Source organism: Ovis aries, chromosome 4, assembly GCF_016772045.2.
Source record: "Ovis aries strain OAR_USU_Benz2616 breed Rambouillet chromosome 4, ARS-UI_Ramb_v3.0, whole genome shotgun sequence".
Taxonomy (NCBI): domain Eukaryota; kingdom Metazoa; phylum Chordata; class Mammalia; order Artiodactyla; family Bovidae; genus Ovis; species Ovis aries.
Window position 1 is genome coordinate 89,664,897 of NC_056057.1, and position 15,553 is coordinate 89,680,449.

The following is a 15,553-nucleotide window of genomic DNA, read 5'->3' on the forward strand; positions in this document are numbered from 1 at the left end:
GACTGATGATGAAACTGAAGCTCCAATACATTGGCCACCTGATGCGAAGACCTGACTCACTGGAAAAGACCCTAATGCTTGGGAAAGATTGAGTGCAGGAAGAGTAGAGGATGGCAGAGAATGAGACAGTTAAGATAGCATCACTGACTCGGGATATGAATCTGAGCAAACTCAGGGAGACGGTAAAGGACAGGGAAGCGTGTTGTGTTGCAGTTCATGCGGCTGCAAAGAATCAGAAATGACTTACTGACTGAAGAACAACATAGGCACATAAAACAGCTAGAAAATATTGACAAGGAGAGTAACGAGGGACTTGCATGCTGTGCTTAGTCGCTTAGTTGTATCTAACTCTTTGAGTGACCCATGGACTGTAGCCCGCCAGGCTCCTCTGTCCATGGAGATTCTCCAGGCAAGAATACTGGAGTGGGTTGCCATGCCCTTCTCCAGGGGATCTTCCAATCCAGGGATCAAACCCAGGTCTCCCACAATACAGGCAGATTCTTTACCGTCTGCGTCACCAGTGAAGCCCAATGAGGGACTTAAAACTAATCAAACTGTATCATCGTTATAAAGCTATACTAACTAAAAATTCTATACACTGACAAGAGAATTAAAAAAAAAAAGAATGCAGAAATGGAGCTAAATACATCTGATAATGTGGTAAATTACTGGGATAGCATTTCAAATAGGTATGGAAAAATGAACTGCTCAGGAAGTAGCATTGTGGCCATTTGTATTATAAAAATGTAATACTAGATTTCTACGACTCTTGTTTTCCAAAGTCACTTCCAGAAAGATCAAAGATAATAGGTATAAAATAAAACAATAGATGTACTAGGAAAATGTGAGTATATATTCTTGTAATTCTGAACTAAGCCAGTATTAAATAAAAACTTGATACACTTGAAAGACTACCACATTTAACTACAAAATATTAAAAACCTATGCGATGACCAAAAATATTTGTCAAAAAATAAAATGATGACTGCTGAAAAATATTGTACTATAAAATTACTATTCCTAAATAGTTCTCAGGTCACTAAAAAAAAGCAAATAATTCAATAGAAAAACGGTCTAAAGACAATAACAGCTAATTACAGAAGAAATATAAATGACCAACAGACTCAAAAAGACAACTTCTTCAGAAACTACGAATCAAACAATGCGGTTTTTTTTCCACGAGTGAAATGGTCAAATGCAAAAAATACTTTAAACTCTAATGTTGATGTGACTAGACAGTTTCACAGTAACTGTTTTGGAAGACAATTCAGCAGTATCCGTTACTATTTTTTAATGCTCATGCTCTCTGACTTCATTTCTTAGTTTACTCTATAGAAATACCTGGAAAGGATACACAGATATAATATTTGAATCTTCATTACAACACTGTTTTCAAAGGCAGAAGCTTGGAAAGTAAAAATACCCATGGTTTTGAGTTGAACTGTGTGTCTCCCTAAAAAAATATACTGATATACTAACCCTAACCCCTGTTTATCTGTGAACATGACCATATATCAAAAGAGATTTTTCAGGGCTGACACTAGTCCAATAACTGGTTTCCTTACACAAAAAGAAGACAGAGAAACAGACAAGTAGAGAACAAAAAGAGAATCCTCTGATGATTACACAGGTAGAGACTGGAGTGATCAAAGTATAAACCAAAGAATATAAAGAGAGGTCAGCAGATGCTGGAAGCTAGGAGATGGATGGGACAGATCCTCTCTCAGGGCTGCCAAAAGGAACCAATCCTGCCAACACCTTCACTTTGGACTTATAGCCTCTAAAAGTGTGAGAGATTAAATTTGTTTTTTAAGCCACACAGTTTGTGGTATCCTGTTACACAAGCCCTAGAAAACTGTCACAGAGGTTAGTAAGCTATAGGGAATACATGAAATATATGACGCAGTAATTAAAAGGGTGTAGCCAATATAAGTGAGCATGGCAATATCTGAAAAATACAGAATGTAAGTGAAAAAGTTAACCTGCAGAATACCATTTTCTGGTAATTTATAAAGAAAGCATCTTTCTTCCCTTTAAACTCCTTACTGAAATTCATCAAATGCTGGTCAAGTCAAATATGGGCTAGACTGCATACCTCTTTATCTTCACAGGCACTGACACCTTCACAGATCTACTTCCTCTCCTAAGGCCTCGATAACAAACATTACACAAAGGATTCCAACAGCTCTAATCCTACAATTTCTACTATCGAGCCGTTTCCACAAGGAGGTTCCGTTGTCATCTTGAATTCACTTTCTGAGTCACTCAGTGTATTCCTACATGCAGCCACTATCAGTCAGTCCAGGATTACTGTCCATGAAATCTAGTTCCATTCCAAAGCTTTGGAATCAGAAACCCCATCGTGACAAAATAGGAAAAATCACTGTGAGTGATAGGTGGTATCCGCCATGAGAACTAAGGCCAAGTATTCAGTCATCCTTTTTCTGTTCTAGATGTCACTACAATTCAGGTTCCTTAGCCAGGCCAGGTCTGGTCTGCTGAGATAATGAATAAGAAAATAATTTAGTAAACGTTAACACTCAGGAACTTCCCTGGTGGCTAAGCAGTAAAGAATACACCTGCAATGTAAGAGACACGGGTTTGATGCCTGGGTTGGGAAGATCCCCTGGAGAAGGAAACGGCAACTCACTCCACTCTTCTTTCCTGTGAGATCCCAAGGATATAGGAGCCCGGCAGGCTACAATCCATGGGATCGCAAGAGTCAGACAAGACTTGGCGACTAAATCACAACCAGAAAGTATTACTCAAGTATTCTTAGTATGAATAAGAATTTCCAGTTTTTCCCATTTCGAGATACTTCCTTTATTGACATTGAGTCAAAATCTTTATGACTTCTTCCTTTATATGTTCAGTTATGTGTTCAGTCGCTCAGTCGTGTCCGACTCTTTGTGGCCCCATGGACTGTAGCCCTCCAGGCTCCTCTGTCCATGGAACATCCCAGGCAAGAATACTGGAGCAAGTTGCCATTTCCTCCTCCAGGGGACCTTCCCGACCCAAGGATCAATCCCACATCTCTTCTGTCTCCTGCACTGGCAGGCGGATTCAGTGGGACTGTGCCACCTGGGGAGCATGACTTCTCCCTACTTAGGGACTAAAACTCAATCCCTAGGTCTGACATTCAAGGTCTTCTCTAAAATCTGGCTGCAATCTATCCTTCAAACTTATCATTCAGTATCTCCTCAAGCAAATACCATTCTCAATTCTAGCCAAGCCAGTCTATTCAGTATTTTCAAATACTCCCTGCAACTTTTCTACTCCATAGTTGCTCACATTTCCCTACACTTGAACTGAGTGGCTTCCTGTACTGACATAAATTCTACAGGCCACTCAAGACATCATGCTCAAGCCCCATAATGATGTATTAAAACTCACAGTGATATACCTACTTCTTCTACTATTCAAAACTTTACACTGGCTTGCAAAACTATCTTTATGTGCATAATTTTTTGTCTTCCCTGACTACTTAGTAAAGAACTAAGAGGTAAGAACTACATCTTCCTTACCCTTTTCATATATTCCAAGTACTGAGGCAAGTCCTTGATTCTTGATCATGATGATATTTTATTAATAAAAACAGAGGAAATCATTTGATTAGCTTCATGCACTGCATACAAATCAATCAGCTCCTTTACTACTATGAAATTTCTTAGCTATTTCAGTACAGAGAGAGAATTTCACTTAAATTTATTGTGGAACCAAACAAATGATAAACAACCTCACTTCTACTTTAACACTTAAAAATACTAGATACTTTTAGCTTCTCCAAGTTTAACATAAAGTTTTAACTTTAAAACACTTCATTGTCCTAAAGTTACTGTGTATCTGTTTGATGATAATTTTTTTAAGGCATTATATTTTCCCAGATGTCTTCTGTGTTTCTCTTTGTTTCAATTTACCTGGTCTTTAATGAGTACTCCTTTTACAGAGATAGATTTCTATAGCAATCTTCAGGTCAAGTAAAAAATAAGTTAAAAAGCAAAATCACCATGGCAGACAAACTGAGGAGCCAAGGACACTGAAAACAATTAAACTATTATAACAGACAGTCATACCATACTGAAATATGAAGTTACTCCAAAACCTTCATTGGATTCTATTTTCTAAAGAGAACTTTTTTAGATCCACCTCCTCCACATTACACCAGTTATTTGGTCTCTTAAAGAAAAAAAAAAGTCATAAATTCCTTTATAACACATCATAAAGTGAAACTGGTGTTTTCTAATAATTTTACTCTCTTATATTAACACTATAATGATGTAACCCTCTATTACTTCCAAAAAGACTGATGTAGACACAATAAATAAAAACAGAATACATTTTCGTTACACTAGATTTATGAATATAGTCAAATACTTCAAACACTTTCTAATTAGTAAACAACATTTAACACTTAAAAAATAGCAGATCATTCAGTCACACTGGCAGTAAGAATTTTATTTATGTTAGCAATATATATTAGTCTGGACAAGACTGTATGAACTTGTTTTGCTTCTAGAATCTTTACAGTGATATTAATAATGCTGAGTTCTAATCTGTTAGATCAAAGCTATGACTCTCAGAATATTTACAGTGAAACTGAACTCTTACCTGCTCTTATAAACCTCAACTTTTAGTCTCCCTAAAATAACCAAGTCGGTTCACTATAACTATTGTGTCTAACACTTAAAAACTAAAAACTGAAAGAAAAAAAAGCAAATTATTTTTAACCTTAGATAATAAGCAATAAAGGGTAATATCAAACTATCATATCACTAATACAGTGTCATGTAAGTAATAAGGTTCTGGATGGAATTGGTTGACAAAATATTGGAATTGGTAACTCCATCTTAATTAAAAGGCATACTTATACTAATATAAAAATACCTTGCACTTAAAATAAATAATAATAATTCAAAGTTAAGAGCTGATTATTCCATTACTAATGCTGATTAATTCTGTTAACCCTGGTCTTTCTGAGGTAAAATGCCTATTAAATTGTGATGCTAAAGAAAAAGTGAGTTAGAAATGGGAATCTGCAATGAAATGGATGATCTACCTTGCACTTAAGATATATATTATCTTTGTTTCCACTGTGCAAAACAGAAATATGCCAAGGTTAACAGAAGGGCTGATCTTTCTCTGCTAGAGTCCCTGGCAACTAGAATATTTAGAGTGGTAGAACATTAAAGGTGGAAAGACTGTGGTGTGTTCTGTCCAACCACTCAATTTCAGATCAGGAAAGTGGTCAGAAAAGTTAGGAAGATGGAGATTCTTGTTCACATTCATAATTAATCAGTGGCAGAGTGTGGACTAAAACCCAGGAACTCCTCTTATACAAGTATCCCCTCTTCCCTTTCCGGTCAGCAACCAGAAGGGCTAAGGTTACCCAGAAATTCGCCAAATAGATTTGTTCCAGCTGCTGCTTAACTCTTTTTTACATACTCTATAATGTACTGACTTTCAGCCAAAATGTTAGTATTAACTTACCTAAATCAAAACAAAAGTAATATACAGTTCAAGATTTTACTTTAAAACCACCCTGCCAGTAACAAGAAATCTAAACCAAGTAGTCAACAGTATTAATGACAACATTCTTTCACATGCTTCTCTAAACTCCCGAAACACTTTATAAGTGGCAGGCATTCTAACTGCTTTACACACATCATTGAAATCTCTGATAATTGTTGGCTAAGTTCATTTTACAAATATAGACACCAAGGCTTATACTTGCGAAGAAGTCTGCCTATACTACAGAGCTAAGATAAACCCAGATCTGCTGGATTCTTCTAAATCTCCTGTGCTTACAGCCTATCCTGTATGAAATTCACTTTTGTATTCACCTTTTTTCCTCTTCATTAGCTTAGGTTTTCTTCCTGTCTTTGTCTCTTCCAAATCCAAATCCCATGAATTTTAACCTTTTCCCTCCTAACATAAAACTCAAGGTGAAATATAGTCCCAGAACTAACTTCCCTCCGGGACTGCCTCAATTTAGGCCTTTATCAAGACAAGATCTCTCTAGGCACCTCTCCCTCTAAACCTATTTACGAATTTAGAACAGAAACAAAGTTAACTGTTGGACAGCTACTGCTACCAACCATACTAGTTAAGCAGAAGAATTAAACCGCTTTATTCTCCTAATAAATGAAGACCAAAGTCCAGATACCATGCGCATTAGAAACTGAAGGTTTTAACAACCTGATCAAGCAATGAGAAATACTGAATGAACTAAGGAGTATACAAGCTAACTATTTTAATTTTGCAATCAAGAAGTATGCAGTGATCTATATGCTGGTTATTATCAAAATTATGTAAGACTGTAGATGTAAAGTCTAATCTCACAGAATTACATACAGGGTGAGAAAAAAAAACACAAAAATTAAAAGACTATAATAAGCAAGTTAAAGCAAGTGCTAAGGAACTAAAAATAAATACATAAATAAACACTAAAATTAGTTAATTAAAATTTCTTAAATATCACTAAACCTTGAAAACAAACCAAGTGAATATGCAGGGAATGGGAGCAGTCAATAACATTTCTAACCCCAATCCAAATGGGAGATGGTTGCTGAGAGATAGTATAGGTTTTGTTTTTTCCCCAATTCTTAATATCGTTCTTGAATAAGGAACATATATACATATTTACCTCTTCTTGGCAAGATGGCTATACTCTTTATAGAAAATAATGAATCACATGACATGAAAGGCAAAAGAACTAACAAGACCTAATGATCTTGTGTTTAACCCTTCTTAATTGTTCTAAGAAAATACTAACAGCTATGAACTGCACCAGAACTATTAACTTTATGTAAAAGTATATTAACATATTTATATATTTACATATGGCTTTAAATGAAACCTCAGCTTTCTCAAAATCTGTTTTTAAAAACTGTGGTAAAAACTACAGATTTACTGAAGAGTCACATCCTCCATGAAAACAATCACCAACTTAGAGTTTCACTAACATCTAGGCATATTTACACAATGACATAGGCATGTTTCTACATACTTTTTCTGCTGATTGTTTCATACGTGCCTCTTCCCCAGTTTCCTCCTCTCATGCCCTCTAAGGGGGATGAAATTCTATTGGGAGTCTTTTTGTCCTTGACCCCACCAGCACTGGTTTAATTCATACCCTCATCATATTTCATGGAGCTTACTGTAAACATGTATCTGACCTCCTTTGCCTCCAATCCTTCTATAGTGACTCCACCTTCCTCCTCGAACTTTAAAAGTCAAATCTGATCTTGCGGTATACCACTAATCAGTGCAATACTTCCTCAACTGCCATCTCTCTTACATCCACATCTATGAAATATGCATTTTTATTTTAAGGGGATAGAGAAATGGCATCCTGAAAGAGCTCAACTTAATTTAATCATAACTCAGAGAATATGGGCCAAAAATTGAGGGAAAACCTATTAACATTTCCAACGTGCTTCAGGATCACCCTATCAGAAAACTGAATTTCAGCAGTGATTCTCAAACTGTGATGTAACTTAGTCTCTATTAAGCTTGCTAAAAACAGAAATGCCCAAGTTCCACCTCAGACCAGCGAATCTGAATATTATTTAGGAATCTGACCTAGCCATACACATTTGTAATAATCTCCCAATGATTCCAACACATATGTAAACCTGAGAACCCTTCTTGCTCCATAACATACTATCAGTAGGTCCCCTGACTTCCCAAGCTGTTTCATACTTCTCACAACCTGGGGGGAGCAGCTGACCCTCCGAATTTCTAGATATGAAGGACTGACTGACAGGGACTTGAGCATTCAATGAGGACTATACTTTCCAGTCTTAAATATTCAAGTACTGACCATTCTAAAATGCTTTTACTCATCCTCTCTTGTGATCTCCTAAGCCTTTATAAAAATAACAACATCCACACATTTATGCACAGTCCTTCTGATACACACAACCGCCCAATGAGATGTACCCCCATTCTAGAAATGAGAAAACCAATTCTAGGACAGGGGGCTTAAGAAACTTATCCAAACTGACACTACGAATTTAAACCCCGGTCTGCTGATTACAAACCCAGGATATTTTCCATTGTAACATGCAGTGTCTTACCAGTAACTGTGAAGTACTGATATACTTGGCAGTTTACACATTAGTTTCTTTCTCTAGATTCAGTAAGCTGAGGGAACACATCAACTCTGATTTTGACCTCGACAATTAGCTGTGTGTGTGTGATAGTTGCTTAGTCGTGTCTGACTCTTTGCAACCCCATAGATTGTAGCCACCAGGCCCCTCTGTCCATAGGGCTCTCTAGGCAAGAACACTGGAGTGGGTTGCCATTTCCTTCTCCAAAAGGAACTATAGAAAGGAAGTGAAGTTGCCCAGTTGTGTCCGACTCTTTGCTACTCAATACTACTTTGCTGAGTGAAAGAAGGAATGAAACTCCTTGAGAGCTACGACTGTAACTACTCCAGCTTCATTTTCTTGATAATTCTTAAAGCTCTGAATGCACTTCTTGCTTAACAAATTTGGTCTGACCTGTAAATCTCATTGCATGATTTTTTTTTTAATGAGATAAAATATTTCAATAATGTACAAAATACTGCATGGTCAGCAAAGGGGGGGGGGGGGAACTGTTCCAGAAATTAAGATCTCATTCTTTACTGTCTAATAATTGGAGACTTCAAATATTAATCTTTGCAACCATTTCATACAGCAAGAGCAGGTAACTCCAACAGTGTGGTTCTAAATGACAGAAATCCATTCTTTATCTATCGCTGTATTCTTACATGTCTGTCATTTCTTTGACACCAGTAAACATTATAGGAAATGCAGAGCAATTAGTCAGTATGCTTGTGTATAAATGTAATGTCCCTCCCTGCCTAATGTGTCTGGTATGTAACACATAGTACAATTACTTCCTTTTCTGAGACAGATTATATAACATAAGTAGTGTACCAGAAAATTTTTTTAAAAAACTTTTCATTTGCAGATAATGTCACATTCAAATGGCTGGAGATTTTCCTAAATTGAAAATATGCACAAATTAGGGCTGCTTTAAGAATCTTACACCTTAATTGTATCAGCTTCTGATGAAAAAAAAAAGTGATTATTTCTTTAACACTACTTTTAAATAAATAACAAGTAAGAAAAAAACTTCTAAAACAACATGATGTAGTGGAAAGTACAACACAACAGGCATGAGGAGTCCTGCTTTTCTAGTTCCGGTTACATTACTAAATTGCTGTGAGACAGAGGGCTCACCGGCTCAGTTATCTTGTTTGTTTAAAAACTGTGTGGGGAGAGTGAAGAGGGGGCTTGACTGTCTTCAAAGCTGTTTTCCCAAATCCTGATTCTAACGCACCTTTTTTTATTCTGATCAGGTCTAACTTTTGAAATACGAAACACATCTGCACGTAACGTAATGATTCAATCTCCTACCAGGTGGAACAGGATACAATGGGTAAACTCCTAGAAAGTTAACAATTAATCTAGTAACTTCCCAGAACTTGTCTAATCCTAACTTCTTAAACAAGCAGGTGCAGTCTGGGTGACACATTTAACATTAGAAGGAAAGCTGTAAAAGGTACAGCTCTGTTGACATTTCCCTCGGTGGTTCCGGGGTGCCAGTGGCACAGACTCTGCAGGTGTTAACCAGTAAAGAGGGGAGAAAGGGAACTGAACAGCGTTTCAACAATCTCAACCACAGCTCAACTCGGCCACCCCAGTAAGATGCAGGCTGACAAGGCCTACCCCACAGAGCACAACCTCCCCACCCCCAGAAGCGCCAGCAGCCAATGTAATGAATGCTTCCGTCAACAACACATTCCCCTTCCCACAGCAGAGCTGCTGGCTCCAACCAGCCATCTGGAGTTGGAACAGGCCGCACAGCACCGACCTAAGTAAGACCCATTCTCAGATCCCAAAAGGCAAGAACTGCTGGAGATCGCGGTTCCCCTGAGCTTGGTTCTGGGAGAGCAGCATCTCCGACCAATGCAAACAAACAACAACAAAAACAGTGGAGAGGAGAGAAACCAGGCCTGAGAGAGACTGCTGGAGAAATAAACCTCGTTTCTCTGCAGTGGGGAGCAGCAGCATTACCTGCCCCCCGTTCTAAACCGATGGACTCGACTTCATTCCTTCCTGAGATCCTCAAGGGAGAATAAAAGACGACCTTACGGCCCGATTCATTCATATCTGAGTTTCGGTCCCCGACCCACACCCACTCCTGAAACCAATGGCATTGTGAAGGAAAGTACCCCCACATCGGGGTCGTAGGAGGAGAAGCGAGAGCCAGTCCAGGAGCCCAGTTACTACGATCAGGCAGCTCCTATAAAAATATCCCCGCGAGGCCTGACAGTAAAGTCTGAACCAGCAGCAGAGGCACGGACCCGGGTCCGAGCGAGCAGGGCTCCAGAACAGGCCTGCGGACCTGACACTTCCCTGCTCCCTGGGCAGGTCCGAGAGGCGGCCTCCGGCCCGCACTGCCCGCACCCAGGGAGCCGGGTCAGAGAAAGGCCTGGCCAGCAGTCCGATTCTCCCCGCGCCGCTCCCGCCTCCTTCCCCACTCCCACCTCCCGGCGCTCCCTCCCGGGCCCGGGAGGCTAAGGTCGGGGGCGGCGATGCGGGTCTCACACACTGACCACACATTTCTTGCCGAGGAAGGTGAAGAGGGACTCGTTCTCCTGAGGGGTGAGCAGCAGGGACCCCACGTTGGTGACCCTCCGCGGCGGCGGCGGCTGCTGCTGGCCGGAGCTCATGGTTTCGCCGGCGGGGTAGGGAGGCCAGGGCCGTCTCCTCGGGCGAGTGGGCGAGCGCTCGTTCCCCTTCTGGGTGACAGGGGCGGGAGGAGGGGAATCAGAGGCGTAGCATCTCGCAGCTCCTCCGGCGCAGGGAGGAGGCCACGGAAGGAGGAGCCGACGGCGGGCCGCTGTGAGAAAGGGAAGCTCCCCGTTCCCGCCGGGGTAGGCTCTGGCCGGATGGTCGTTGTCCTCGCACTCCGGCGACTGCGCTAAACTCCCAACTCCTCCCCCAACCTTCCTTCGGCGGCAGTGGCGGCGGCGGCGGCGGCGGCGGCAACGGCCTCACAATCCAACATGGCAGCGGGGTACGGGCGAGACCACAGGACGCGAGACGCGGGGGAGCGCGCCGGAAACGCGCGGCTGCGGGCCGGGCCCGGGAGGAACCCCACCTCCCCACGCCGCGCCTGGCTTCGCCTAGCCGGCCCGAGGCCACGCCCACTTCCGGCTGAGGCGCGGGCTACGGGCGCTCTGCGGTGTGACGCGGGGTTGTGGGACCGTCGCAGCGTTTGGCGTCCGAACTGGTTCCTCGGATAGTCGTCCTCTACAGAGGCTTGAAGAGAGGAGGTGGCTCGTCTCCGCCAGCGAGCTGTCATCCCCTCTTCTGAGACGCACACCTTTGCGGAGCGTCATTGCAGACCCGTCCCCGAAGTAGCTTTTTTCTGAGACACGAGAAAAAAGATTTTCGAGCTCCTGTCAGAAAATTCTGGAAGCTGGAGACGGAAAATGAGAGAAGGGACGCCCTTCCCTGTGTTCCTCGCCAGTTCGCTCAGAGCCGCAGGTGCCTGCGGTTTCTCAGACACTGTCCCAACTTCAACAGTGGAAATGGATGAACAGGCCTCTGCCAGGATTGTGGAAGAGACCTTGCTGATGGACGTTCCTAAAAAGCAAAGGCACTTAGAAAAGGTTTCTACTGCCCGGTGGTATTTCTCAAAAGGATACATGTATTTGTAATATTGCAGTTTGGGTTCGTTTCTCTATGGGTCCTCCACACATTTCCCTGATGTTTTATGAATTGAAAAATATTTCCTTTTCCCCTCCTCGTGTTTTTCTTCTTCTCAAACACCAAAGGCCTTGTTTACTTTTTATCCAAAATGAATGTACCCATTTAGAGATGTCACTCAGAAAAATACATCTAACTTAATCCGAAATCTCAGGAATCTTTTAAAAATTTATATTCAATATTGGAAACTAGAGTAACTCCCTTTGCTCAGTAGGTTAAACACTAGACAGCTGGCTTAAAACGAAGTTTGGTAATATGGAGATGATAAATAATACACACTGCCCTGAATTATAGAATAAACATCTCCACTTTAAACAAATTAGCATTTATTGTATAATCGTTACCATCGTATTTGTTTATTTTTAAACAAAAAACATGTTAAACTCAAGACATCTATCCTTTAACAAATGAAAGCTGGTAAAACTATTTGATTTTAATATTTCTGAAAGCTCCCAGTACAAATCTTGGGTGTACTAAACAGATTGTTAAGCCATTATCAATACTCTTTAAAAAAATTATTAAAAAATGAAGGCTGCCTTAATGAAATTAACTGAGTGGAAATAAATCTAAAAGGAAAATGTAATCATAGTTCTGTGAGTCCTCACATAAAATATGGATATGTCAAAGTTACCTTGGTTTACAGTGTTAGGAAAAAAAAGTGATTTTGAGAAAGCAGGCAGACTTTTTGTAAAATAGGTTTGGAAAGTCAGTAGAAATATAAACAAGGAGTTGCCGTTGAACTTAGCTAACAAACTTAGAAGCTGAATCAGTTTGTCTCGTATCAAAAGTGAGATTCCTATAAATTAAAGCCACAGTGACGGTGGAAAGCAGTATAAATTACTGAGAAGTAGAGAGTAGAGCCCTAATATTTTCAAACCTATGAACCAGGATAGTAACAAAAGTATAGGCTTCAGATAGTCCTAAATTGGAGTTCTTGTGCAGCCATTACAGCTTTACAGGGTGGCCAAGTTGCTATTCTGAGTTTGTTTCCTCATCCATAAAGTGAAAATAATTTTTATTTAATAAAGGTGTAGGATAAACATAATTAAACCTATTTCAGAGTGATAAAATTTACCAACATAGCATGTGTAAAGAACCTGATACAGAGTGGTTAGTCGAATACTATTTGTCCTCTCATTGATCATCGTTGCCTGTGGTCTGCTCTGCCTTCCCTTAGCTAAGGGAACTAGCACTGAGTTGAAGAGTATATTTTTACCTTTGTTGTAGCTAGGCCTAATGCTTGGAAAACTGCCCTTCATATTTGGGACTCTGTGTAATTCTGCAAATACATAGTGGTGAATTTGGGACGTAATTTCTTTGTTAGCAGAATTTCTAGTTAGGCTATATATTGTGCCACATAGGTTATATATGTCCCAATCAGCTGAAATTATAAAACTGTAAAAAACGATAAATCAAGAGACAGGATCATATTAGTTTCTAAATAATAAAAACTGAAGGATAGAAATTTTTATGCCTGCCTACCAGCTTCTAAAACTTGCAGATTATCAACCTTTTGAATACGGGAGAAAGAGATGTGGAAAAGGACTGTGAAAAGAGAAGATAAACAGGAGAGAATAAATGATTCCACAGTAGCTGTGAGTTGTGGAATCTATCCCATGGTGAGAACTGTGGGCTCTGATCTTTTCAGTCTCCTTAGCCTAGACTATTTATGTTTTAATTGTTTTTTTTCCTTTCAGAAAATTTTTGACATCTTATTTCTAAATTAATTTTCTATTTGCCCTTCTTTTTTTCCTTAGAAATGAGAATGGTAGATTATAATGACCATAGGCTTTTGTCTCAAGCCCAAAACATTTCTTTAGCTTTTCTTCCTAATTATGTTTTGTCAACAAAATTGCAATTTAAGTATTTTCTACCCTTGCATTGTTATTTTTGCTTGCCTCTAGGCTTTTTCCAACTCTTTGTTCTTAAAAAGTGAGATACATAAGGGTGAACACTGCATTGGAAATAGGACTTCCTTATTCTCATGAACAGGTGAACAAGCAATATTTGAATTTTCCTCCTTTAGCATGCATACAAGGATTCTGTTTTTCCATGTTCACCCTCAGACCAAGCAATACCAGCTATATTTGTTTCAACAGTTTTAGCAAGTCCCCTTCTTTTTTTCATTCTTTTTGATAATGTATCCTCTTTTCGGCAGAACACAAGACACCTTTCTCTCTGTTTTATTTGGCAAGTTATTTTCTTATCTCAGATTCTTTTTACCCAGTTTGAGAGACTGGATTTGATCCAGGAAATAAGGATTCTATTTCCCTTCAATTAAGTGTCTTGAAGTTTGTAAGCTAGGTTAAGAAGACTGGGGATTTTATCTTCCTGTGTGTATAAAATGCATAAGCTCTCTTAAAATGTCTATGAATATCACTAAGAATAGGCAGTTTTGTTTAACATTTCCTATTTGGCTCTCATTGACTCAATTAGTATCTATTTTAAATTTTATTTTCAGCTTGCCTTGCTAAGATCCTTTAAGATTAACTCCTCATTTTAACAGAAAAAGTTAGGGTAGCTTACTTATGAAAACGAGGGCATTTTTTCCATTTCATTATCTTTATACTTTGCCAGTTTCTCCTGTCCTGCTGCTCTGTTAATCCACTTCTTTACAAATGTCATTGTTGATGTACTGTTACAAGTCTTCTGAAACACCCTGTTCCCTTTGCTAATGTTAATTATTTAAAGATGTAGTGACACCCTTCCTTGTAAAGGACTGTCCAGGTAGCTGCACACAGGGATCTGTGGCATTCAGCAGCCATTGTGGTCTTAATTACCAGTCGAGGGTTTTGCTTTCCCATGGCAGAGTCCCAATTATAGTGACAGAATAGCAGTAAACTTGGATACTGCAGAGGTGATGAATATCATTTCCCCCATGCAACCTCCAAGTGCCATGGCTTTAGGATTTCACATAAAGTATCTCTGCACATTTATGTGAATGTTGCATATAGCAGTGTTTAAGAAAATTTGTTCTTGTTCTCCCAAGTTAAATGTTTCATTTTTCCTCAACTAAAATCTTGATAAGTAAGCTAGCAAATGATTTTCCTCTCCCTTCCTTTTTAAATTCATTTTGAGTACAAGCCTTTCTGGGGCTTACTTTTTAAGAAATAGCTTATATACAACTCATTCAGATTTTTTATTGATCTTTGTAGAAAACTGAATTCTAAATTGTGCTAATAAATTATTGGTGATAGTTACTACCGCTGGTCTCCAGATACCTAAAACATAACCTTTATTCAAGAAATGATTTCAAGACCCATGTATGGTATAGTCCCCAATATGCTGCTTACTGTTCTTTTTTTCCCCCACTGCTCTTTTACTTTAATGAATATTCAGTGTCTCAGTTGAATTATTCCAAATAAAAGGGGAAAACATTGACCTCTTTATTATAATATACTCACAGTCAATCTACATATGGATGAGTAAGCAGTTTGGATAATGATTTGAAGATACCATGCATCCCCATGAATACCTCACTGAAACTATCAAAAGATATGAACTCATCTATCATATAACTTTTTTGGTGTTATATTGATGAAGTTTGTAGTTTCTATTTCAGTAATTTTGGGGTTCATTTTTATTACTCTTTTCATGCTTCGGGTTTATTAGTAGCTCATTTTCCATTTCAGAGTTGAAATCTAAGTTTATTGTCTTTATTTTAATTGAGATATAATTAACATAAAATATTAGTTTCAGTTATACAATACAATTCAATGTATGTACATACTGAAAATACATATAGCTTTTAGAAAATCAATTTTTAGCTTTATTAAAAGTGGTAC

The 15,553-nt window shown here is 39.2% G+C and overlaps 1 protein-coding gene across 3 annotated transcripts in view; it reads right to left on the reverse strand.

Annotated features, from left to right (window-relative positions):
• WASL (WASP like actin nucleation promoting factor) overlaps window positions 1–11,094 on the reverse strand; it is an 84,384-nt gene extending 73,290 nt beyond the window's left edge. For 2 of the 3 annotated variants that reach the window (XM_060415090.1, XM_015095366.4), the window contains exon 1: window positions 10,610–11,094. In XM_060415090.1, the coding sequence (XP_060271073.1) occupies window positions 10,610–10,726 (117 nt within the window). In that variant the 5' untranslated portion in view covers window positions 10,727–11,094. Of the gene's footprint in view, window positions 1–3,524 lie in introns of all 3 variants that reach the window. The other variant, XM_060415091.1, reaches the window with a different exon arrangement.
• Window positions 11,095–15,553: the final 4,459 nt, after the last annotated feature.